This window comes from Clupea harengus, chromosome 17, assembly GCF_900700415.2.
Source record: "Clupea harengus chromosome 17, Ch_v2.0.2, whole genome shotgun sequence".
NCBI classification, from domain to species: Eukaryota; Metazoa; Chordata; class Actinopteri; order Clupeiformes; family Clupeidae; genus Clupea; species Clupea harengus.
Window position 1 is genome coordinate 26,245,700 of NC_045168.1, and position 24,470 is coordinate 26,270,169.

The window sequence follows — 24,470 nt, forward strand, 5'->3', positions numbered from 1 at the left end:
CCCTCCTCTTACTTTTGATTTGTGAAACGCCCTGTCATTTTCATATTTTACTGTCACTGATGGTCCCTTTTTAAAATGTTCAATTTTAAGACTCGTTGGCGATTCTGTCAATCGCAATGACTCCGTTTTACTTTCATTTATAACAATAGGTGGGCTAACTGAAGCTTGTGAGCCCTTCTATTGGTCGTTGGACATGTCAGTCGATTGTGTAGCCGCAGCAGTTCTCCTATAGAACGCATACGACTGTTGGTAGCTAACTGCTGTCGGTCATCGGTAGGCGTACCCAAGTTCAGTTGTGCAGTGTTTAGAATGACGTTTGATCGGGCATGAGGGGTAGAGAAATGCGAGAGTACGACCTGCAGCTTCGACTGCGACACAGCAAATGCAAGGTGGGTACCATCCTGGTATTAACATGGCAGTTATGTATTGTTATTAAATCACTACTCAGTTAAGTCTGCTAAAATTCCAGTTCGTGACACCTTAGACAAAAAAAGTTTACTTAAAGAGCTTTGTAAAACAAAGTAAGGAACATTTTTGACATCGCTAGCTGATTGGCTACAAAATACTGAATGATAATGTGTTAAGTCTATGTTGTTATAATTAACCCTCGAATATTTTCTGCCCAGTATGTCAAAGTTACCGTCAGACTTCTAAGCAAGTTAGCTGAAATGTTCCATGGCTAATATTAGCTTGCAAGCTAACGTTAAGCAACTACACCATGCTTGACGTTGTGTTAGCTAGCTAGCTGAAGGTCAGAGCTCTGATAATATCCTCCCGACTACTGTGCCTGCATATATATTAAACTAACAAGCTGACTTTGGTGAACCATTTTACTCATTGTAGTCTTCTTTGTATCGTAAACTTCGTTTAACTGGTCAAAGATGGGAGTCAATAAGTGAAAAAAGACGTAGGTAGGTACCGTAGCCCTGCTGTTATGTATTGATCATGTTTGTAGCTTAAATGTTAGCCAGCGTTAGTTGTGTTCAACGTTTCTGGCCTGTTGCAGACTCTTGTGGTCTCATCTGTCACATTTAAGCTAGTTTGAGGGATGGACACTATCAAGAGTGCTGGGGTGTCCCATGTCTCAGTTCTTGTGATGTTCTTGACCTCAAGCACTCCTCATATAACTTCTGCATGTGCAATATTCACATGACCCACAGAGCGTGTCTGGCTGGCCTATCCCCTTTCTACCTCATCTCTCCCTCTATTCGTCTCGACTCCGATGCTGCCTGCCAGAAGATGCCAATGAACACCAATGCCCGAAAAGTTCGCAACCAAGATGGCAATCCTTGCATCGAGGTAAGGGAGTTAATTTAGCAGGTACAGAGGTGGGTAGAGTATGGAGGGCTGCGGCTGGCCAGTTGGATGCCCTAAGCAGAATTGCTATGAGCATAATTGATATGTAAACAATAAAACAAAAACAAGTCACACAACTGTTAATTCAGACAACTAAAACAAAAGGCCTTTCCTAAACAAGCTGCATTCTCTTCTTTATTCAGCTGAAATGGCAAATAACATATTTTGCTCATACTTGCATTCTTTGCTATCTGTATCTTTTTCAAAATATTCAGTTAAAGAGAAATGTCGCTAACTTGATGCTGTTTGATGATTTATTGATTTCATGGTGTATTGTCACTTTAAGATATCTAAGATACGTTCTCATATTTTGACTTTTTACCAGGAAGAATAAGGGGAGGCCTGTTTTTGCTGTGTATAGTGTAGGTCAGTGGTTCTCAAACTAGGGGTCGGGACCCCAAGTGGGGTCGCCAAATGTTTTTTGGGGGTCGCCAAATGATCTTGCTGCATCAACATATAAGGCTTTGACATGCTGTATAGTCTATCAGAAATGGTGTTTTCTACATCAGGGTGGATAATGAAAACTAATATTGTCTCAGCAAGCAGTCTCATCATTCCAGATGAAACTGAATTTAGACCTATAATATCCTGTCAAAATGTGTGGGGGGTCGCGAGACTTGGCAAATTGGTTTTACGGGGTCCCCGGACAAAAAGTTTGAGAACCACTGGTGTAGGTGATCCTGATAGGCTGCTCCAAAAGAACATCCATTATATATTGCACTAAACGAAATAAGGCTTTGTCTTTGATGAGTTTAGGAGTACTAGTCATTCTGTTTCCTCTTTGAGGAACCACAGATAAGATGAGATGCTTCAGTTACGTCTGAAGCTGGAGGGTAAGGAAATGTGTAGGCTAGCAATTTCCAATTTATTGGAAAAAAATACTTAAGTACATGTAACGGAGTAAACGTAGCACGTTACAACCTGTCGTTCCTCTGAGCGGATGCACCTGATATTCTTTGTTGTATTTGTTTACCCCTAAAGTAGATCCTAGCAAATCCTAGTAAGTTATTACTACTGAAAGTTGAAACATGGCATATGATTCACGCCAAAAAGTGATGTAGGCACCTCTATTCAGTAAAGTGTGTTTCTGCAAACTCAAAAGGTAGCTTTCAAATCAGGCTGTCCTAAGACTATTTATCTTCTCTGAAGTTCTCTTTTAAACTCTATACACTAAGTTTTCTATGTACACGTGTTGTTGTTGTGATTGTGGATATCCGCAGGAGAGTGATGGTTCCCAGAAGTGCATGGACAGGAACAACTATGACAAGGGCATGTGCACCTTCTACTTCCAGAGATACAAGGAGTGCCGGAAGTACTGGGTGAGTAGTCGACCTGTGCCTGTCTACCTGTCTACCTGTCTACCTGTCTAGTCTACCTACGAGGGGCCTGCCAGGCAGCCAGCCAGCCTCCATGAGGACAATGATTTGGGTTTCCCTGACCTTGTTAAATTGTGGTTAATGGTTAACATCAGTAGTTCCATATTTTCAATCAATCACTATTGTGCTGGAATTTAGACTGGAGACCGCCCAGGTGAAATGGGCAAATTGAAACTAATGCGAGGAAGCAAGTGTGTGTCCCCTATCGGTCCACATTATGGGCCTCATGATACTAGGGAGGAGGTTATTGTGTTGCTACTGTCATTGTGAAACCATTAAGGGTACCAACAAAGCATATTTGATGTGGGCCTGCAATGAAAAGCAAAGCAAAGGTTATAAAAATGATTGTAGATATTTCATACGTTTCATACTGGACATCAAATAGACTTGCGTTAACTAGTGGAGGGCTGAACTTAAGCATGCATTAAAGATGATTGTGTGATGTCACATTAAAGATATCTCTTAGTTGCATGTACTGATACATTATATATGGGAAAAGACACTTTAAATCAGGCAAAAGTTCACTACTAGAACAACATAAAAAACGTGGCCAGCTACCTTTACCACCGATTTGTACTTGCCTTGCAGTGGAGATAAAATGATAAACGTGACCCCTTGTAATGTCATCGTTGTGATAGATCATGAGTTTTGGTCTGTTTTTCATTTTAAACATTTGCGGCTCAAAAGGTATGAAAACAGCCAACTAATATTCGTTGTCTTATTGGAATACAAACTATTGTGGGTATCAGCAGTGTTACCCATAGGTGGTTTAATGACTTGAATGGCCCCAGAACAAAAATGTCAAATTCGCACACAGTACAACAAATGTATTATATGGTTAAAAGGCTGGATTTCACATAAATGCATTTCAATAGTCATCTTCACCTAAAAATGAACCCCTTTAAATGTATAAAAGTCGTGTTTACAAAATATAGTAGGACAAATATCTAGTGAAGGTGTAAGAACGTTATGCTTTAGAACTTGATGTTCAATAGATATCATTTTCATTGTTTTCAGTGTTGACTCCTGTAATGTGGAATAAAATAGATAGATCTTTCATTGTACCTGTTGCTTAAAACATGAACTTTTCAATCAAGGCTAGGATGTGTGAAGTGGTTGTCATTACATTTAAGCTATGAATTACAGTGTATCACAATATGAGATTGGGATTCACCTGTGGGGGAGCGGGTCCTGTTTTTTTGTTGTTGTGTTTGGTAGCCAAATATAGGGTAACATGTTGAGAGCTGGCGAGTCACCAGACTAGACTAACATTCAGTTATCGTTATTAGCGTTAGCTACCTATGTTAACGTTAAAGTAGATACAAGTTATACGTACTTTGCTTTTTATTCAAGGTAATTCATGATAACATTCGAATGTTATGAAATGGACCACTTTCTCAGTATGGTATTGATACTGTAGTACTTGTTAATGTGTAACATATATGGGCTGGCCTAATCTTGGGTTTACCTCGATATTTGCTGTTATCATAGCCTACTATTCTTGATAACTTTAGGGAAAGTGCTCATTGCTCTGCAGAACTGTGTCTCTTGTGTTAAATGCCACTTTTGGAGTGAAGTTTGAACTGTTCTGGCCTATCTGTATTATCTGTCGTCTGTAGTTATTCAGAGATGGTCATTCAAACGGTGATTGTCAGAAATGTTCCAGAGGTAACGTAAGATAACAGTTCCTTCATATGAGAAGCAGCAAGATGAAAAGGCAAAGATTGGTCCATCTCGTATTTAAAACCATCAAAGCTGAGACATATTTATGTGGCAAAGATGGAAATAAATCAGGTTTTATCTTTTTTATTAATTCTCTGGGGAACCTGAAGGTTGAACATGGAAGCCCTATGATTCATCACAAAACGCATCCCCTTCTGCAGAATGTCAAATCTGAGAACTATTTAGTTTACCAGTAAAACAAACTCACCTACCTTTACTCCCAGGGACCATACAATTGACTTTAGTTGTATTCTCTTAAAAAAAAAAAAAAAAATGTTTTAATAACAAAGCCAACAATTTCTCTCTGGCTCCTGCTAGAATATGTGCTTGATGGAGGAGACAGAGGAGTAGTCGGTGCAGCTGAAAGCCGAGACTGAAAAATAATAATAATAATAATAAATAATAAACTTGATGACAGCACTGTCCACAAGGTGGAGGAAAAGTGTTTTCCACCACTTCCACCATAGAGTATACTATACGTACTCAGTGTTTGGTCCAACCTATCAAGGCCCCCCCATGTAGTTCACTTACCACAATAGGCTGACTCACTACTTCTCTGTCCCAGACCAAATCGTTCCTCACTAATCTTGATGCATCAGTCGAATCATTGGCATTGTGGAAATTGGACAGGCAGGTTACTGCACGAGTGTCCGTCCACGGTAGTGCTCAGACATGACCCTCTGTTCTACACCACCTCCTGTCCTCACCACTTGCCCTTCGCTCCCAGTTTTTTTTATATCTTTTATGTCTGCTGGGATTTGTATACGGTCAATCCTACATGTTCTGCATGCGTTTAGGCCCCATTCATTAAGTTAAACCGTAAGGGATGGTGATGAGTGAAGTTACCAACCAAATGGTATATTTCTTTTTTTTTATCTACTACATGCACTACATCGTTGGCATTGTATTTTATATCGTTTGAAAGCTTGTTTATTTACCTTTTACAATGATGTCCAACTTGTAAGGATCATGCATTTGTGGGATGAGCAGCACAGCTGATTTTGTGGGTAGCGCCCGAGTCAAATTTGACAATTCTCTGCCAATGCTAAACAGTGTATTCTCCTGGTAGTATTGACTCTTCTTTTGAGATGTTTGGTGGATTGGATGATTAAACTCTCAACCAGTAACAAGGAACAAACATGACATATTGGCATTTAATACACCGTCAGGAGCCTCGGTAGCGGGTGGAAGATCCATACGCAGCCACAACAGCCTGGCACCACCTCCTCCTCAGGCTGGTCACCAACCTGGTCACACGTTGCTGTGGGATGGCATTCCATTCCTCAACCAGGAGTCGTTGCAGGTCAGCCAGCGTGGTTGTGTTGGTCACTCTAACACGTACAGCACGCCCCAAGCTGATCCCAGAAGTGTTCAATTGGGTTGAGGTCTGGACTCCTAGCAGGCCATTCCATTCCTTCTACTCCCACATTCTTGGGGGTGGTCTGTGATGACCCTGGCTCTGTGGGGGCGAGCGTTGTCATCTTGGAGGATGGCGTTAGGGCTCAGATTGTGGGGATATGGGATCGCCATTGGCTGCAGAATGTCATCTTCCACCCGCTACTGAGGCTCCTGACGACGAAGTGTACTCCGCACTCAGGAATGGGGCACAAAAATCACGGCAAATGACATGGAATTGTGTGTGTGTGTGTGTGTGTGTGTGTGTGTGTGTGTGTGTGTGTGTGTGTGTGTGTGTGTGTGTGTGTGTGTGTGTGTGTGTGTGTGTGTGTGTGTGTTAGGGCTGCAACTAAGGAATTTTGACAGTCAATTGATTTTGAAATGAATATCTCAATGGCTCTTATTTCTCTATTGACTTGAAATTAGGCCTATGCTAACTAGCAATGAGGACAATAAGATAAGAACTTAACTGAAAAATACATCTTTTAATGAATGGTTGGGGCTAATTCAGTGTGAGCAGTTGCTTGCTGAGGAGTACAAGTCTGCTTCCTTTGAAGAGTCCATCCATGATACACAAGATCCAACAGGCCCATGACTCCTTCCAATTCATGGAAAGGAGTTGTAGAAATCTTTCGCAGTTCAGAAAGTGTTCTCCAGTGTTCTCTAAACTTGTGCACTTGGCAGCAATACTATCTCTAGCCATGAACGTCACCACAACAATGATTCAACGTGATTCAACTTATTTCTATACAGCAGACGGACTCTGGTTTAACATTGTAAAGTTCGGGTGCATTTCAAATGTTAACAGGATCGTTATGAGTAATACGTTTGTATTTGCTACACTTCATGTTCAATGTCATTAACAATTCCTGATGAAGAGAAAATGTTTTTTCAAACTAGAAAACATCACAGCTCATAACATGAGCAGAACTGATGTGCTCCAATGCCAGGCAAGGTCAGCTTTACAAATGTTGTCGTTCACAACCTCCTTGGCAGAGTTAAGAGTGAAATGCTGCCCCATTTTGAGGTCATGAAGGTATTCCCATCGCTATTGTTCGCTCCACGAAAGTAAAGCAGCCTACACGTCTGAGCATTTCAAGTCAGCAGGAAAAACACGCGTCCCCGACTAATCGACTATTAAATTCATTGGCAACTGATTTGGTCACCAATTTTGGTCAGCTTTGTCAATCGATAAAAACGAGTTTTTATTAATTATTGTGATAACCTTGGTATTTCTGTATGTATGATGTATGCATGCATTGGATGTGCATCTTAATGTATTCAGTCTCGCTTGTCTCTCTCACCAACAGCACAATATCATGATCCAGCGTCGGCGGGATGGTGTAAAGCCAGATATGCCAACAGCGTCGGAACGCGAAGACATCCTTGCTGCCATTGGCGGGAAACCCTACTGAGGCCTGCAGGAAGAACAGTGCTGCTGCATCAACAAACCAAGCTCTAACGAGCGCTCCTGAAAGACGAGGTTTCTGCGACCGGACACGGTGCGCTCAGAGTACAGTTCACACACTGTATTTGGTGGTTTGTGGACCACCTTTTACACAATACAGTGAGAATACGTTGGACCACATTTCACACAATGCTTTGTGCTTTTATCTGAATGTAGGAGAGGCATGTGTGTCACTTGCTGAGAGGATTCACACTTGAATCATGGGTAGTTGATTTGAGCCATGCCTTGTCAAGGGTGTTTTGATCGTTATAAAAGGTCCTTATTGACAGCGCCATTTGGTTCAAATGTGGCTGAAAAGACGGCCTGAGTGTGTGTGAGTGTGTTTGTAATGGTATTTTTGTTGATGTTTCAAATGCTTCTGAATGCATTTACACCTTGTCTGGAAATCGAGGGTACTTGGGTGTTGTGACTAAACATAGAATACCACTGCTGTGAAGTATTGTGTGTAAAATGCTTTTCACTACATTTCAACTCAGTGTAAGTCCCTCTGGAAACGAAGGAGGAACTGGTATGACCAATGTGGTCTTGTTGGTGCCAATATTATCACCATATTGGTGTGTTTGCAGAAGACCCTAAATAAACTCAATGGAACACATCAACCTGTTACGTTTAATTTTGTTGTATGTATGTTTGAACCTATGTTTCTTATTTATAAGCATTTAAACAGAGATGTCACAGTTGTTGCAAAGAAAAGCTATATTTTGAAGTTTATAAATCTGAAATTTCCATTGCCATCCAGTGCAGCTGGATGTTCAGCTTGTCAACTGCACTAAATCCAATGTGTTGACATATTTAACAACAACTAATATCTAAAGATGTAATGTAATATCTAAACATGTTCTCATATTTACAATATCTTAAATCAAAATGTTAGACTAAGGACCTGGTCTTTGAAGGAAACACCTAAAATATGTTATTACATTATAAACATTTTTGACATAATGGACCTGCCTTATTAAGATGCAAAATGTAAGAACTCATTGCTGTAAATATCCGTTCATTTGATTCCAAAAGGCCCCTCCAATATGCCTTGAATATATACATAAGGCTGACTTTCCAAAACCAGTCTTATGATGGAGACGCCTGTCCAACATGACATGGTCTCCAGGCCCTTAGCTCAGGGTTTATCAAACCTGGTCTGTGAAGAGTTGAGCGAACTCTTTAGTCCAGTAAGGTAATTAAGGTTGACATGAGTTATGTTACATGGTCCTTGTATTGATATTGGTAGGGGTGGTAACTGACCGTGGTGTAATAGCTTGCAGCATGTTGTGCCATCACGGGCCAGGTCCAGTATGTAGTAATGTGCAAGTAAAAAGATACATTATTTTATTTAGAGCCTTTGCGCTCTCCATAGCTTAAGATTTAGAAAATGGCCATATGTCTCTCAACCCACGAGACTAATTACACAACAGAGAGCATGGTGGGCAATCTGGATGGCATGAATGATATGCAACAGTATTGTCCAACCTCTGCAGTTTGGCCACTAGATGGTGCTGCAGTCATTCAACAAAACGCCTCTTTCTTAAGGCAAGGATGAACCTTAGTCCACCGCGTCATTTAAAATATGCATTAACTGTCAAAGCAGAGGACAGAGAGCAATGATTACACATAATTCACACCTTACCCTATTTCTCCTGATCGTACACTTACCACTCCAACTCATACCCCCTGCCGTACACACGCTCACCACGTCGTCAAGAGGTATAATTGTGTATGCAGTTCTATAGGAGGATTTAGAACCTCCTGCCATAAAGGCCTGATTTTAAATTGGAAATGGAATGAGCACTGAAATATGTTGGAAGAGTTTATGTTGTCATAGCCATTAAACTCTGAATGTTCTCTTTAAGTATACATTCTCTGCACGATTAAAAAAGGAAGGATTGCCCCCTCACAGGTAGGCAATGATCGCACAGCATGAAGCAGTGTTATCCCGACCACTCCTTACATAAGGTCTCTGCAAGGGCACAGGCTGGACAAAACAATTTCAAGGGCTGTTTCACACAAGGCAGATATCTATCTCACTCACAGTGTGTGTGTGTGTGGATGTGTAAGTTAAACACTTTGATGAAAGAATGATTTGATGGTTAGATGAAGATATTTTATGAGACCTAAGTGGTCAGCAAAGATGAAGTGCTTCACAGTCAACAACAATTAGTCACATTCCTACAGGTAAAAACAATTAAAAAAAAAGATTTTTAAAAAATCACTTCAAAGAGAAAATCCTACACGTCATGTAATGCATTTTACCATGCATTTGTGGACGGCATACTTCTTTATAGTACAAACGCTGAAATATGTGAATAGGGCACAGATACATTCTTTCCTTCATTATATTCCATTCAGATTTTTCTGTCTTTGTAAATATCGAGCAGCTTTCTGAATGGGCATTACCTTCATAAAAATGTTTTGACCATCTAGTCAGTTAATATCTCTCTGCAATGCATGTTACTTGACTTCAGTTCAGTTAATAAGTGCTTTTTCTTCAGGGTCACTCAATCTTCTTCGTGCGACCTTTGAATTCTGACATGAAGTCAAACGCTCCCATATACTGTCCCAGCAACACGCCGAGCTTTGTGGGCAAAATGCTAAAAGAGGTAAAAGAACAAACAAAAGAGAGTTATGGAACTATAGAACAAATAGCACTTGATGAGAATAGCACACAAATACACACATACAGCATTACATGCTAACACTAACCCTATCAGTTTAGTTTTTATGGTCATTTCTGTTTTTACTCCACATCTAGGGGTAATAAACAACGGATGTTTGTGTGCCTAGAGGCACAGTCACTGCAGTAGCACATCTGAGAAATAGTCACTAATACGTACAAGATGTGAAAAAGAAATAGATGTTCAGAACTACCATAATGACCGCATGTACGGTATATGTGTGTATATTTGTTTGTATTAGGTAACAGCATGGAGATGCAGGGGGAGAGTTCAGAGGTCACTCACTTCTTCATTGCGATGACCGTGTAAAGAATGCGTGGCATGTACAGATACACCTGATCCCTCTGAATGGCGTCTACAATCTTTCTGCACACATAATCTGGCTGAAGAATGGGCATCATTATGGGCCACCTGCAACACAACGAAAGTACTGATGAGACACTCACACGCATCCAAACACACACCATCAACCCATCAGTAACAATCCATTCATCAGAAGCTTTATTTATACAGAGAGAAAACGCTGACGGACAAAGAGTTAACAAAAGGAAAGAAACAAGACACACATACACACAGAGAGACAGAGAGACAGAGACAGGCAGGCACACATACACACAGAGAGACAGAGACAGACAGACACACATACACACAGAGAGACAGACACAGACAGACACACATACACACAGAGAGACAGAGACAGACAGACACACATACACACAGAGAGACAGACAGGCACACATACACACAGAGAGACAGAGACAGACACACATACACACAGAGAGACAGACAGACACACATACACACAGAGAGACAGAGACAGACAGACACACAGAGAGACAGAGAGACAGAGACAGACAGACACACATACACACAGAGAGACAGACACAGACAGACACACAGAGAGACAGAGAGACAGAGACAGACAGGCACACATACACACAGAGAGACAGACAGACACACATACACACAGAGAGACAGACACAGACAGACACACAGAGAGACAGAGAGACAGAGACAGACAGGCACACATACACACAGAGAGACAGACAGACACACATACACACAGAGAGACAGACAGGCACACATACACACAGAGAGACAGACACAGAGACAGACACACATACACACAGAGAGACAGACACACACAGAGACAGAGAGACAGACAGACACACATACACAGAGAGACAGACACAGAGACAGACACACATACACACAGAGAGACAGAGAGACACACATTGACACAGAGAGACAGACACAGAGACAGACACACATACACACAGAGAGACAGAGACAGAGACAGACACACATACACACAGAGAGACAGAGACAGAGACAGACAGTCACACCTTTCAAAATTCCACTTCAAAACAAGTCACAAAAAAATCAAAGCCCATGTATTCCTTTCAGAGAGATCATTGCAAACAATCATTGTAAACAATTGAGACAGCTGCTTTTTGATAATATCAATAACACCTGCTTCCTAAACTTTAGAAGAGTTCAATTATCTTTTCCTTAAACACATTTTTTGTGTATGTCTGTAAGGTTTGAGGCCCCAATAGTGTTATTTTCACGCAGACGTGGTCAAACAACCAGTAGAAAACAGGCTCTGTGGTGTTGCTTACAATGGTTAGTTGCAGTATATGTTTATAAACTATACATACCTTATGTAATGAAGCATATTTTCTTTGTTTATGTGAACTATGACTTCATGGCCAGTACTCATATCTAATACTGATCTCTTAACCCATATCTAGACCATATCTAACACTGAACAAGATCTCTGACCCATATTGACCATATCTAACACATATCTCTGACCCATATTGATGTTCTGAGTTTAAGAGCTAGGAACTCATACTCGTCCTTATTTTATAAGTGCCCTTATGTTCCCCATATCTACTGTGTTTTGAATACTATCTTGTTTCTTACGTGCGCGCTTGCGTCATATCTTTATTTAGAAAGAAATGTTGGTGTAAACACACACACACACCTCAGTCACACACTCACACTGAGATCTAAGGTGACATGGGAGCCGTGTCTTAGGGCAGGAGGAGACCTGAACCTGTCCGCCTGTCAGTCACAATCAGTCGCTCCTCCGCTCCCTCTCCCTCTCCTCCCCTGTCTGAAGGTGTGTTCTCAGGTGTCAGACCTAAGCCTCTTCTGACCCTCAGAGGTGACTGGGCAACCTGGGCTGCTTCCAGACCAGACTCCTGTTCCTCCATATTATCAATGATATGACACGGGGAGCAACTCTACAGTCGCCTGTCCAAACACTGCAAATCAACAGGCATGTTTAAGGCCCAGAGTTTGTGACTCAATCGAGGGACAAACAAAAATCTAACATTTAAGTACTATTATTTGTTTTAATCTACATCACCTAAATTTCAGTCAGCTTTTTGGTAAATGTTTGCTCTTAATAGCTCCTCTTTTCATGTTTATTCATATTAATATGGATTATGTTGGATTATTTGTAATCCATATCTTTATTATGTACAGCTTTAAAAGGACACTCTTACTTATACTTTTCAACTTTACAGCGTAATACTGCAATGCTTTCTCATGGTGCGATACATGGTTTTACACATTTTAGCAAGGTACCTAAATTTGCCTTGACTAGTCCCATTTTCTCCAATCTCATCTCAACATGGCTTCTGTGATTAACTGACATATGACTGCTTCTCCTTCCACTCAGCACGTTTCTAAACGACCTGTTTTGCATACCACTTCTACCACTTCCTCTCAGGGCACATGAGGAAATCAGGAAACAGGAGTTGCTGATGTGTACCTTTGAAACAATATCACGCATCACATTTTTTTGCACATACAGTTCTCTACTGATTTGCCACAAATCAAACTTCCTTTTGTTAGGCCTACTGATTTGAAGGAAAAAAATCAATGAAAAAGAGCTTGCACACACACACACACACACACACAGAGAAAAATATCCAATGTGAATTACTTTGTATTGGCTCCATCAAACATGCCCGTGTTGATGAAGAATGGACAGACAATGGTGGTCTTCACTCCGTCTACTCCTGTGGCCAGCAGCTCCAGAGCCATAGACTCCGCAAAGCCTACTGCAGCGAACTTACTGGCACAGTAGTCTACAAACAAGACAAGGGTGAAGGACTGGGCATGTGTTTTTATGGCACAGTAGTCTACAAACAAGACAAGGGTGAAGGACTGGGCATGTGTTTGTATGGCACAGTAGTCTACAAACAAGACAAGGGTGAAGGACTGGGCATGTGTGTGTATGGCACAGTAGTCTACAAACAAGACAAGGGTGAAGGACTGGGCATGTGTTTGTATGGCACAGTAGTCTACAAACAAGACAAGGGTGAAGGACTGGGCATGTGTTTTTATGCAGCTATTTGCCTAAGTGAGTGAGAATGAAAGTATACGGTACCTGCTAGTGCATTAACTCCAATCAGTCCAGCAGAGCTAGCAATGCTAACAAGGTGACCATGGTTACCCGCAATCATTGCTGGGAGAAACGCCTTGTAGGTCTATGTTAAACAGACACACAAAATAATCATCACAGGTTTATTCTTAAGTAAATGCCTCACTAAAGACAAAAAGCGAATTGAAAGCTAAATGAATGACTGCGTAACTAGATAGTTGAATTATGCACTTGAATACAAGCTTGCCTGTTTTGATGTTGATAAAGAAGCAGTAAAAAAAGACTACTGTTTATTGACACACCATAAAATAAAACAAACAATTTTGCTATAGGATACACACTTACCCAGAAGTGTGCCATGCTGTTAACCTGGACGGTCTTTTCTATAAGGGCATCTGGAGATTCCAGAAACTTCTTTCCCGTTACAATACCCGCATTGTTGATCAGAATGGTCACATCACCTACCTCTCTTTTGACCTGATGAATGCAAACACATCACACTGACATTTGCACACATACACACATCACACAAATGCTTCATATTAAATAGGTTTGCCATGTCCACTCTCAAATGAACTCATCCTGACCCTAAAGTTCAGTCATGGTCATTTGGCGCTCGTCCACTGCAGAAACTCGCAGGCTGTTTTAAGGGGGCAGGCACCTTTGTGCTGTTTTTCATTTGCAGTGATGGTTGAAGCTTATTGGTCAGCTAAAATATAGGCTTTAATTCATTATTGTGGTGCTGGTATATTAATTTATCAAGTAATTACAGCTGGCATGAAACCAGCGTCAAACTATCCAACAATCTATTTTTTGGAACAGTTTAGGGTATTTACTGACCTCAATTCATTCAATTTGAACTTATTCGAGCTAATGTTCTTTTGTTCTTTGTTTTAAATGGAGATTTATCTAAATTGCATCCATAGATTTAGTTCATTCTTTGCGTATACATTTCTACTTCGTGTATACTGTATGTTTCTACTTCAACTGCTCAACGGCATTTCTCCGTCTCAGTGTGCTGTTGTTTTGTTTAACTAGTCCTTGTACACACACACGTCTGTCTCCGTCTCAGTGTGCTGTTGTTTTGTTTAACTAGTCCTTGTACACACTTCTGTCTCAGTCTCAGTGTGCTGTTGTTTTGTTTAACTAGTCCTTGTACACACACACACACGTCTGTCTCTGAACGGCCTCCCTGCATGCTCCCTCCCTCACATCAGTGTCTCCATTCGGCTGCCGCTAAGCTCCACATTCTCTTCGCCTCATTACCTGGCTATTGTGTGGACAATACCATTCAGAGCATTTCAACTCCCTTGTACCTGTCTTGCGTTCTCAGAGAAGAACAACCATATGTGCTCTTTAAAAACATATGCCTCAAGCAGAGCCCACTGAAATCTATTCTCTTTTTACTGGGGAGCCTTTTATAATTACAATTTGATTGACTCTCCTTACCCGCCCACTACCCTCAAACCCTCATGGCTTCGGGTGCGTTTACCATCCGTCAGACTTCTGCTGTGTACACTGAACACAAGATGGCTGAGGGCACAACAAACAGCATTGGCGATGTGGGAGTGGCCCCCCTGGGCAACACGGGCGATACGAGCGGAGATACGAGCAGTTATGCAAAGGAAGGTGGACAGATGAAAGGAGAGAACATCCCAGCTGTCTTCCGGCTTAGCACTCCTCTTTGTCCCTTGTTTGAGTGACAACATCAAGTAGGTCGTCGATTCTTCACTTCAGCAGGTGTCTCAATTGCTCAAAGACTGAGGTCATCATCGCACAGTTTTGTGAGAAAACATGTTTTGACGGTGTGTGTGTGTGTGTGTGTGTGTGTGTGTGTGTGTGTGTGTGTAAGTGTGTGTGTGTGTGTGTGTGTGTGTGTAAGTGTGTGTGTGTGTGTGTGTGTGTGTGTGTGTGTGTGTGTGTGTGTGTGTGTGTGTGTAAGTGTGTGTAAGTGTGTGTGTGTGTGTAAGTGTGTGTGTGTGTGTGTGTGTAAGTGTGTGTGTGTGTGTGTGTGTGTGTGTGTGTGTGTGTGTGTGTGTGTGTAAGTGTGTGTAAGTGTGTGTGTGTGTGTAAGTGTGTGTGTGTGTGTGTGTGTAAGTGTGTGTGTGTGTGTGTGTGTGTGTGTGTGTGTAAGTGTGTGTGTGTAAGTGTGTGTGTGTGTGTGTGTGTGTGTGTGTGTGTAAGTGTGTGTGTGTGTGTGTGTGTGTGTAAGTGTGTGTGTGTGTGTGTGTGTGTGTGTGTGTGTAAGTGTGTGTGTGTGTGTGTGTGTGTGTGTGTAAGTGTGTGTGTGTGTGTGTGTGTGTGTAAGTGTGTGTGTGTGTGTGTGTGTGTGTGTGTGTGTCTGTGTGTGTGTGTGTGTGTGTGTGTGTGTGTGTGTGTGTGTGTGTGTGTGTGTGTGTGTAAGTGTGTGTGTGTGTGTGTGTGTGTGTGTGTGTGTGTGTGTGTGTGTGTGTGTGTGTGTGTGTAAGTGTGTGTGTGTGTGTGTGTGTAAGTGTGTGTGTGTGTGTAAGTGTGTGTGTGTGTAAGTGTGTGTGTGTGTGTGTGTGTGTGGTGCTGAGGTTTTCTCACCTGGTCGGCTACCCGGTAGACCTCTGCGCGATCACTGCAGTCACAGACGTAGGTGTTGGCCCTGTTGCTGTGCTGCTCCAAGAGGAGACGAGCCGTCTCCTTCGTCCCCTCCTGGTTGATGTCCCATAGCACAAGTCTGGCACCCAGCCTAGCAAAGTCCAGTGCCAGGAGCCGACCAATGCCGCTCCCCGCACCGGTAATCAGAACTATTTCCCCAGCGACACTTTTACGCCGGACAGGAATAACCATCCGGACCACGTTCTCCAGGTTATAATACAGGGTCATGACGAGCACCTGCAGTGTCTCTAACAGGAAATTCATGCTGGACAATGGATGGAGTCCTGCCAGTGAGACATAAGCTTGGGTTACTGACTGTGTGTGTGTGACAAGCATTTTGTCTTGACAGCTCATTTATGTTTTACACTGGGAATTTATAAGTAGATAAAAATAACTGCAAAAAGCATCATGAACAGTTTGCTGTTGGTTAGCAAAGATATTATTCTAAAACTCTGCCATAACCACAAACACAAGGTATCAGTAGTGTGCGGCTCTGTACAAAAGTGTGTCAATATTGACTATTGAGCATATTATGATTTGTGGTACAGAGCGACCAAAGTGCTCTGTACTCTCCCTCTTTCTCTCACACATATCCACACACACACTCTTAAAAGTATTTTACCTGTGACAAGCTAAAAAGTTAAGATCGACAGTGAAAGCGTTCCGTTTAGCGCAAGCAAAAACGCAATGACCTGATGTCCGTGTAATTGGCTGTCTGAACAATAAGGCCTCATCACTACATAACTCTCCTCATCACTACAATAACATCTTGACAGCGTAAGAAGCGTACGGGTTTGGTCTACTGTTACAGAAACTACTTACCTCTCACGTATCAATTAATCGACTCGCCGAGATTATGACATTGAAGAACAAGACCTATATCTTTTATATCCGCGATGGAGTTTACAACCTTTGGACCTCTACTTTCACTGCTCTCCGTGTTTAAATCGACTCAAAGTTCACAGACCCTTCCGATTTGTAACGGGACAGGATGTGAAAGGCGTGGTCTCATTTTAACTACTTAGCTCCCAGAAGTTCCTGTAACGTTGCCAGTGGACAGACCATTCTTCAGCGGGGAGAAATTATGTTTGGGATGTACACCAGCCTTTGAGGTTTCTTCTTAGCCCCCGGACCTCAGAATTCATCAATTAGTGATAGCATTTGGTCTTCTGTGTCCATTAGTGCTCTTCATATTTGTATCGTAGAGACAAACATTGCACTCTTGACCTCGTCATACTACTGAACTCTGCCTCGGTGCAATGCATTGTGGGTAAATCTATTTCTCCATCTCACGCGCAAGCCACACAAGTTTATTTCTTAATCAGCACATTTATTTCTTGTTCAGATTTCAATAGGCCTACTTGTTGGAAACAGATTATATCCATGCTGATTGCTTCGTAGGCCCAGCCTATCTGTTCATTTCTGACAAATGAGAGATAGAAACATGCACCTGCCGTATTTTTCCGTCTGAAGTGGCAGTCAGGGCTTCTAGTGTGAGCCAGTGTCTATCTGACATATGAATGCAGCTGTCAGTACCACATATAAGCCAACACTATTTTTTGCCATCTTCTAATCATCTGCCATCATCTCATTTTGTTGTCACAAGTAAAATTAAGGGGTTAGATAAACTATATCGCTGCAGAGTTTTATTTTATATCTTATGTTATGCATTTTATGAGTTCTATTTTTTTATCTTAAATCTTTATGCACTCTATCCCTGTTTTTATGTTCATTTTATTCTATTTTATGCACTTTATCTTAGTTTTTATGTTTTATATTTATTTGATGTTTATTTTTTTGTGGATCACTGTGCATGTAATTTCTTTGTGCGCGTCATTTCTTTGCTGTTAAGCACTTTGACTCATCATTATTACTCAACAATAAACGGAATACCTGTTGGAATACCTACGTATCTTACATATAAATAGAGGTATACTGAACTGTACTTTCAAGTGTACTCCTGCTAACAGACAAGTGTAATTGGTTAAAGAATGCTACTTTTGTCAGTGTTTTTTATATGCTTATTCAAAGAACAATTATTTAAAATGTAATTGTTGAAAATACACTTTGAAATAATATACTAAAGCTTACATGTGTGGTTGTACTCTGGTTATAGCAACAACATAGAAAACCCGTGACAGCACATTATATTGTCATACCACTGTAATAATGGAAAACCTTATTGCTGACTGGATTCATTTGCAGTTTTCTTTAAATTTGATAAGAAATGGAATGAAGTTGACCCTTCCTGTAGCATTCTAACACTTGTATTCCTTATGTACCAAGTGAAGTTAGAGTTTATTTTACACTGCTCTGCACATATCCATTGAGTTAACTGCTCCCAACTACCGTCTTTAAGACCCGATTGATTGTACATGGATGTCTTAAAGTTACTATGAACACAGGCATTCACTACAGATGCTGCAGATGGATATGAAGACATAGGTCCCTCAAATGTTGGTCAAAGGGGAACACTTTTGTGAAAGACTGAGCATGACTTGTGCTCCTACATTTGTTGGGGATGACCAACATTTCTTCATATCTGCTTTTGTAATTGTATTCTTGCTGTACAATCTGAAAAAAATAATAATCAGATAAAGTTTGAAAAAAGCATAGCACATTGCACTTTAACCTTCACCCATTACAACACAACACAGTGTAGGTCGGGCACAGTGCAATGTCACCTTATCCATAAGGATTGCCAGATATGACACAATAGAGATATAATAGAGCGATCCTTTTAACGAAATGTTAAAACACACTGCTAAACTTGGACACTGTACGATGGACAGAGTACACTACAGAAAACCTACAGAAAATACATTTGTTTGTGTGTGTATGTAATGAAAATGTATTGTGTTCAGAACGGACTGAAGAAAAGTTGGTTCATTTAGCTGGTGTGATTTGTATTTGTAATACTAAATCTCCTACAGTCATTGTGTCTTTAAATGAAGGATCATTGGGTTCCACCTTGATTGTAGTCTGACCTGACTCTGATGACGCTAGCTCATAAATAGAAAAAGGTTTTAAAAAGATCAAGCATGAGGTGTAACCATGATGTCACGATGTCTCATAAATACCATGTGGGCAGGTGACGAAAGGAACAGAAAAGGAGTGGGGTGGAGAGAGTGAATACTAAAGTGAAAGGGCATATTGATTATTTCTCCTCACACAGCAGCCCGAGCTCTGTATCGGGTCTCCATAATGATGGCACCAATATCCTGCATTCCATTTGCGACCCCTTTTAACGCGCAGAGTACGTCGATCAAGCGATTACGCCTCACGACGCCGAGTCTAACTACAGCCCATCTCCGACTCCACGGCCATTACTGCTCTTTTTATGAGTTGGGGAGAGAGATGAGAGAGATGGGGGTGGTGGTGGAGGAGCGGTGGAGGAGCAGAGGAGGAGGAGGGAGAGTATATCAGAGATGTTGTTCTCCAGCCCATTACTCCCAGATAGAGCTGAGCGCACCCACCCAGAAACCTGTGATGAATGCAGGGAGACTGCGATGATGGAGAGTCCTGTCACCGTCCAAATTGACATGTTAATTCACGAGTCACGCCAGAGTGTGCAGTTAGACCACTTTATTTCATCTGTACAGCTATGTGATATAGACGGGAGACACATCAATACAAAAAAAAAAGAGACAAATGCATACAAAAGAGGTATGTGGAACTATAACCACAAATTAGAACGAACTCAGTGCCTCGAACATTCAACAGAGGTCTGCACAGTAGCAGAAGCAGGAGCACTCGTCAGGGACTATGTGTAAAAAGTGTGACAGCTTTGGTTCGAAACATTTGAGATTGTGGCGCATTCTGCAGTACGCAACTGTTGTCAGGGTAACAGTAATGCTTTGTTTTAACTGGCAGCTTCATTAAATGTGGATCGTGTGGAGTATGTGTTTCAATGCGATACAACATGCAGCAGTTAAGGAGAGTGTTTCTGTGAAGAGAAAGACAAAAAAGGGACAGATAAATAGATAGACGACAGGGCAAAGCACTGAGAGATGAGACGTGTGTGTGTTTGTGTGTGTGTTTGTGTGTGTGTTTGTGTGTGTGTGTTTGTGTGTGTGTTTGTGTGTGTGTGTTTGTGTGTGTGTTTGTGTGTGTGTGTTTGTGTGTGTGTGTTTGTGTGTTTGTGTGTGTGTTTGTGTCTGTGTACATACATGCACGTGTCTGTGTTTCGCAATCAGAGTGTACACCCGTACACATGTGCATGTCTTGAGTCAGGAAGGGGAGCATGGACCAAACAAGAAGAAGAAGAAGAAGAAGAAGAAGAAGAAGAAGAAGAAGAAGAAGAAGAAGACTCAACAGGAGCTGCATCAGGACCAAGCAGAACAGGAGGCAAAACAGAGTTGACACAAGAAGAACAGGGGGCAAAACAGAAGATGTCTCAATCGATCGCTCAGTCTGTAGGCAGCTCAGTATCCCATGAATCCTCCATACCTCTTCTCCATCTGCGGCTCTTGCTCTTCCTCCCCCTCCTCTTCCTCCACCCCCTCCTCATCCTCCCCTGGCGAGCGCCTCATGAAGCCCCCGTATCGCTTGCTCTCCTCCAGCCACTCGGGCCAACCCACCCGTCGCATGAAGCCCCCATATCGCTTCTGCAGGGGTCGTGCCCCCCCACTCAGTGAGTCATAAAGCCCGGCCCTTCGCATGAAGCCCCCGTAGCGTTTGGCTATGCCCTCGGCGGCCTCCTCCCCGCCCTTTGCACTGAGCAGCTCCCTCAGCACGCTGAGAGAGTCCACCCCCTTCTCTCCGTCTCCCCTCTCCGTGCGAAACGTCAGGATCTCTCGGCCGTGGTCGATGTCGTCGGGCTCCAGGCCGTACGTCTCGTCGCTCTTCTTCATGAACCCGCCGTAGCGCTTCATGAACCCGCCGTAGCGCTTCATGAACCCGCCGTAGCGCTTCATAAAGCCGCCGTATTTCTTGGCCAGCTGGTGCAGCTGGGCGTCCTGCTGCTGCTCCGGCTCGGTGGGGAGGTCCTCGCTCTCGGCGGTGGCGGCGGCGGCGGCCGTGGCAGCTGTGTTGGAGCTCTGCAGGAGGTCTCGGCACGGACCCCATGAGCTTCCGCCGGAGAAGTCGGCCGCGCACTGCCACATACACATCTGGGGAAGGCACACAACGGGTGAATGAAAATGAGAGTCATTACAGTTGATGTGCCTCGCTGTTGTTCAGGCTGTGGTTGTGAGCTGGCCATACACACATCACTGTGCACATCAAAGGCTTTTAAGGCCCTGGCTCTCATTTGTGCACACACCCACACACACACACACACTGGGGCTTTATGGCGTACACACACACACACACACACACATTTAAACACACAGAAAAGTAAACCCACATTCATTCTAGTGTTTTAAACCATTCAGGAACCCAGGGACCTCAAATGTATATAATTACCCTCATTTAGTGCCCAGAGCAGGGAACAAAAAACAGTGGACACCAGGGTGTTTTGACATATGACCATTCAAGCATGTGTGTGTGTGTGTGTGTGTGTGTGTGTGTGTGTGTGTGTGTGTGTGTGTGTGTGTGTGTGTGTGTGTGTGAACATGTGTTCTACCTAATGCATTGCCTTCTCTCGGCACTTTTATGTTGTGTATTACTGCAGCCTGCTGGCACAAAGTAGAACTGAAGAGACACTCCCTTTCTTTCTCTCTCTCTCTCTCTCTCTCTCTCTCTCTCTCTCTCTCTCTTTCTCTATCGCTCTCTCATACACAAACACACAAACACACAATTGGGAGCCACTACATTAAAATATCAAATTTGAGTTTATGCACAGATCAAAGCATCAGCAAAATGACTCATGTTGTTTGACTCCAAGTCACATTTGATTTATGTAAATATCACCAGACTTGTTTCATATTTTAATTAATTTACGTCCAATGTGACCTCATGGTCATTCTGATGTTTGTGTCTATGGGCTACTCTTATTCAGGACCCTAAATCAAAACACTCTTGTTTGCAAAATAAATCCCAAACCCCATGAAAAGGACACTTGAATGTACTTCGTATACTTAACGCTGTTATTGGTCGAGTCACATTTTGTGATTGCATTTTAAAATGGTAGACTGATCTAAGACGCAAAAAAACTATTTCAATGGTTTAATTTAAAACTAAATGGATTCACTCCCATTATATAATTACAAATACTAAATAGCGTTTTAGGAAATTGCGTGATCCTAAATCCGTGTGGAAAGCTTAAATGTTTGGAAAGCTTGGAATGTTTACAAAAAGAAATGTAAATGGATTATGAAGACTTTTTGAAATAATTAGCTTTGCAATTTATGAAATCAAAGCGCTGTTTTTGTATATGTACATTTTTCTTACATCTCCATTGTGGCTAAAGAGAGACTGTGGCGAAAATACAGCATTATTTTACGCACCGTGCTCTCCATCGATCACTCACGACGCGCGGGAATAAAGGAATAATTGCCCTCCTTACAAAACCGAATACAAGTTAAGTTGTGAGACAGAGTTTAGATAATAACTGTACTTACAGTTGGGTTGATGTCGGATTTTCGAAAGCTCTCCTGCACTGCGCAGTACGCACAGTCGGTACCACAGTCCGCTTGAGCCGTAAGCGCGAGGTATGCGCTTAAGATAGCCAGACAACAGAAGTTCATCGGTACCGCCATTGAGCTGAACGGATGATAAATACTTTAGTATAGATATCAGATATGAAAGCTCTTTTTCAATACGTTAAAAACATCTACAACACAACAGAAAATAAATACTAAAAGATTACGTGTTGCATTGTACGCCTTGTCTTATGATATACTTGTCAAAACAATGTACAGACTTTTCCCGCACACAAACATATCATATACATTTATCATTTAGTACATGTGATAAAATTCTGCATCATGAGGCCTAACTTGGATACTCACTTCTTCTGATTTGCGCGATCTGACGGTGCCCTTAACTTCTGTTGCGCTCCGATGTGGGCTTCGTCTTGCAGACCAAATGAAGACACTAGATCCCCAAGCTCAACAAACTGGACGCAAGTGTGCTTGTCAAGGGGTGCGTGTATTTGAAAGACAGAGCGAGAAAGAGTTTGAAAGATAGAGAGAAGCTCAGCACAGCGCAGTCACTGTTTAAATTGCGTCAGTCTCGGGAGCTTTGCGCAGCAGTCGGCTCTATGCTACATCAGAGCGCGTTAACATGCGACCTTGCTGTCTTGTGTGCGCGCAGTCTCATCTTTAAAAGCAGCGACATGTAGCGCGGGAGTGAATCCCTCTAGTCGGGGGAAAGTTACAACTGACGTTAAATGACGCACACAGAACTCACGGGGGTGGGAGGTGTCCACATTCTGAAGAAAATATAATAGGATCGAGGTCAGGCTAAAATATCACCCATCACTCATAAACTTATATTATGATAATTTAGTGATGCGAGATGCACACATTTGGCCTCCCATGACTCTTGGTATGTATTAACTAAATATATGCCATCATACAGCTCTCATACCGTCTCTCCACATCCTTATAATCAGAGGAATTTCACAGCAAGAGCCCATTGAGAACAAAGGAATGGGAAAGGGAAGGAATCATTTCTCTCCCCTTGATGGAGCCACAGTCATTTTGGTGTAATCTTGTCCAGAGGTAAAACAAAGCCCAAAGATAAAAGCCTCAAATTGCGAGAAGAACACCAAGCAACATAGTTCTTTCACAAACATACTTTAGAAATGACCCCAAAACAAGAAAGAATTTGAGCATTGTTACTTTCCCCTTGTACTTCGACAGTGACTGTACGTCACTTTTTGAACTGACACATTGCATAAAAAAAAATACTTCCATATTGAAGATTTCTCTAATAATAAGTGTTTGTAATTACATGCAATTACAGTTGGCGTACATTTGGTTTGCTCCACAGAGAAGAGCAGGTGTGGTTGTAGCCACAGGGTCCATCGCACCTAAATATTCGTCTCTTTGGTGTTCTCTCTGGACAGTCCTGTTTGACTGACTACTAATGCCACTTACATACTCATACTCTGCACACCCACTATCATCTACCACAAAAATATCCAGCCTACACAAGCTAAAGAAAGGCACGGTGTTCAGTCACACACACACACACACACACACACACACACACACACACACAGACACACACACACACACACACACACACACACACACACACACAAGCTAAAGAAAGGCAGAGTGTTCAGTCACTCAGGTTTCACACACACACACACACACACACACACACACACACACACACACCACACACACACACACACACACACACACACACACACACACACACACACACACACACACACACACAAGCTAAAGAAAGGCAGAGTGTTCAGTCACTCAGGTTTCACACACACCTCCATTTAGCTTTCACACAGCCTGCAGAGCTCTTGGTAGGCTCTTTTCTCCAAAATGACTAACAAGGGAAGAAACATGCCATCCAAATGGACTTCTATTGATCTACTTCATCAGCTG

The 24,470-nt window shown here is 42.2% G+C and overlaps 3 protein-coding genes across 4 annotated transcripts; 1 reads left to right on the forward strand and 2 right to left on the reverse strand.

Annotated features, from left to right (window-relative positions):
- Positions 1–222: 222 nt before the first annotated feature.
- Positions 223–7,912, forward strand: LOC116224396 (coiled-coil-helix-coiled-coil-helix domain-containing protein 7-like). 2 transcript variants are annotated; one of them, XM_031583910.2, is made up of 5 exons: positions 223–389; positions 872–911; positions 1,161–1,299; positions 2,577–2,675; positions 7,160–7,912. In XM_031583910.2, the coding sequence occupies exons 1-5, from the start codon at positions 383–385 to the stop codon at positions 7,262–7,264; spliced, it is 390 nt and encodes a 129-aa protein (XP_031439770.1). In that variant the 5' UTR covers positions 223–382; the 3' UTR covers positions 7,265–7,912. The 2 variants fall into 2 exon arrangements, with proteins under 2 accessions (XP_031439770.1, XP_031439771.1); XM_031583911.2 differs by lacking the exon at positions 872–911 and having other exon boundaries at positions 234–389.
- Positions 7,913–9,393: 1,481 nt separating this feature from the next.
- On the reverse strand, positions 9,394–17,162 carry LOC116224441 (epidermal retinol dehydrogenase 2-like). The gene is made up of 7 exons (XM_031584202.2): positions 16,834–17,162; positions 15,955–16,295; positions 13,732–13,863; positions 13,393–13,492; positions 12,946–13,090; positions 10,272–10,397; positions 9,394–9,902 (listed from the first exon to the last, which is right to left on the reverse strand). Exons 2-7 carry the CDS (start codon positions 16,273–16,275, stop codon positions 9,806–9,808), a joined length of 921 nt encoding a protein of 306 aa, XP_031440062.1. The 5' UTR covers positions 16,276–16,295; positions 16,834–17,162; the 3' UTR covers positions 9,394–9,805.
- Positions 17,163–20,293: 3,131 nt separating this feature from the next.
- On the reverse strand, positions 20,294–23,228 carry LOC105894735 (proenkephalin-A-B). Its single transcript, XM_012821280.3, has 3 exons — positions 22,905–23,228; positions 22,515–22,656; positions 20,294–21,122 (listed from the first exon to the last, which is right to left on the reverse strand). Exons 2-3 carry the CDS (start codon positions 22,650–22,652, stop codon positions 20,436–20,438), a joined length of 825 nt encoding a protein of 274 aa, XP_012676734.2. The 5' UTR covers positions 22,653–22,656; positions 22,905–23,228; the 3' UTR covers positions 20,294–20,435.
- Positions 23,229–24,470: the final 1,242 nt, after the last annotated feature.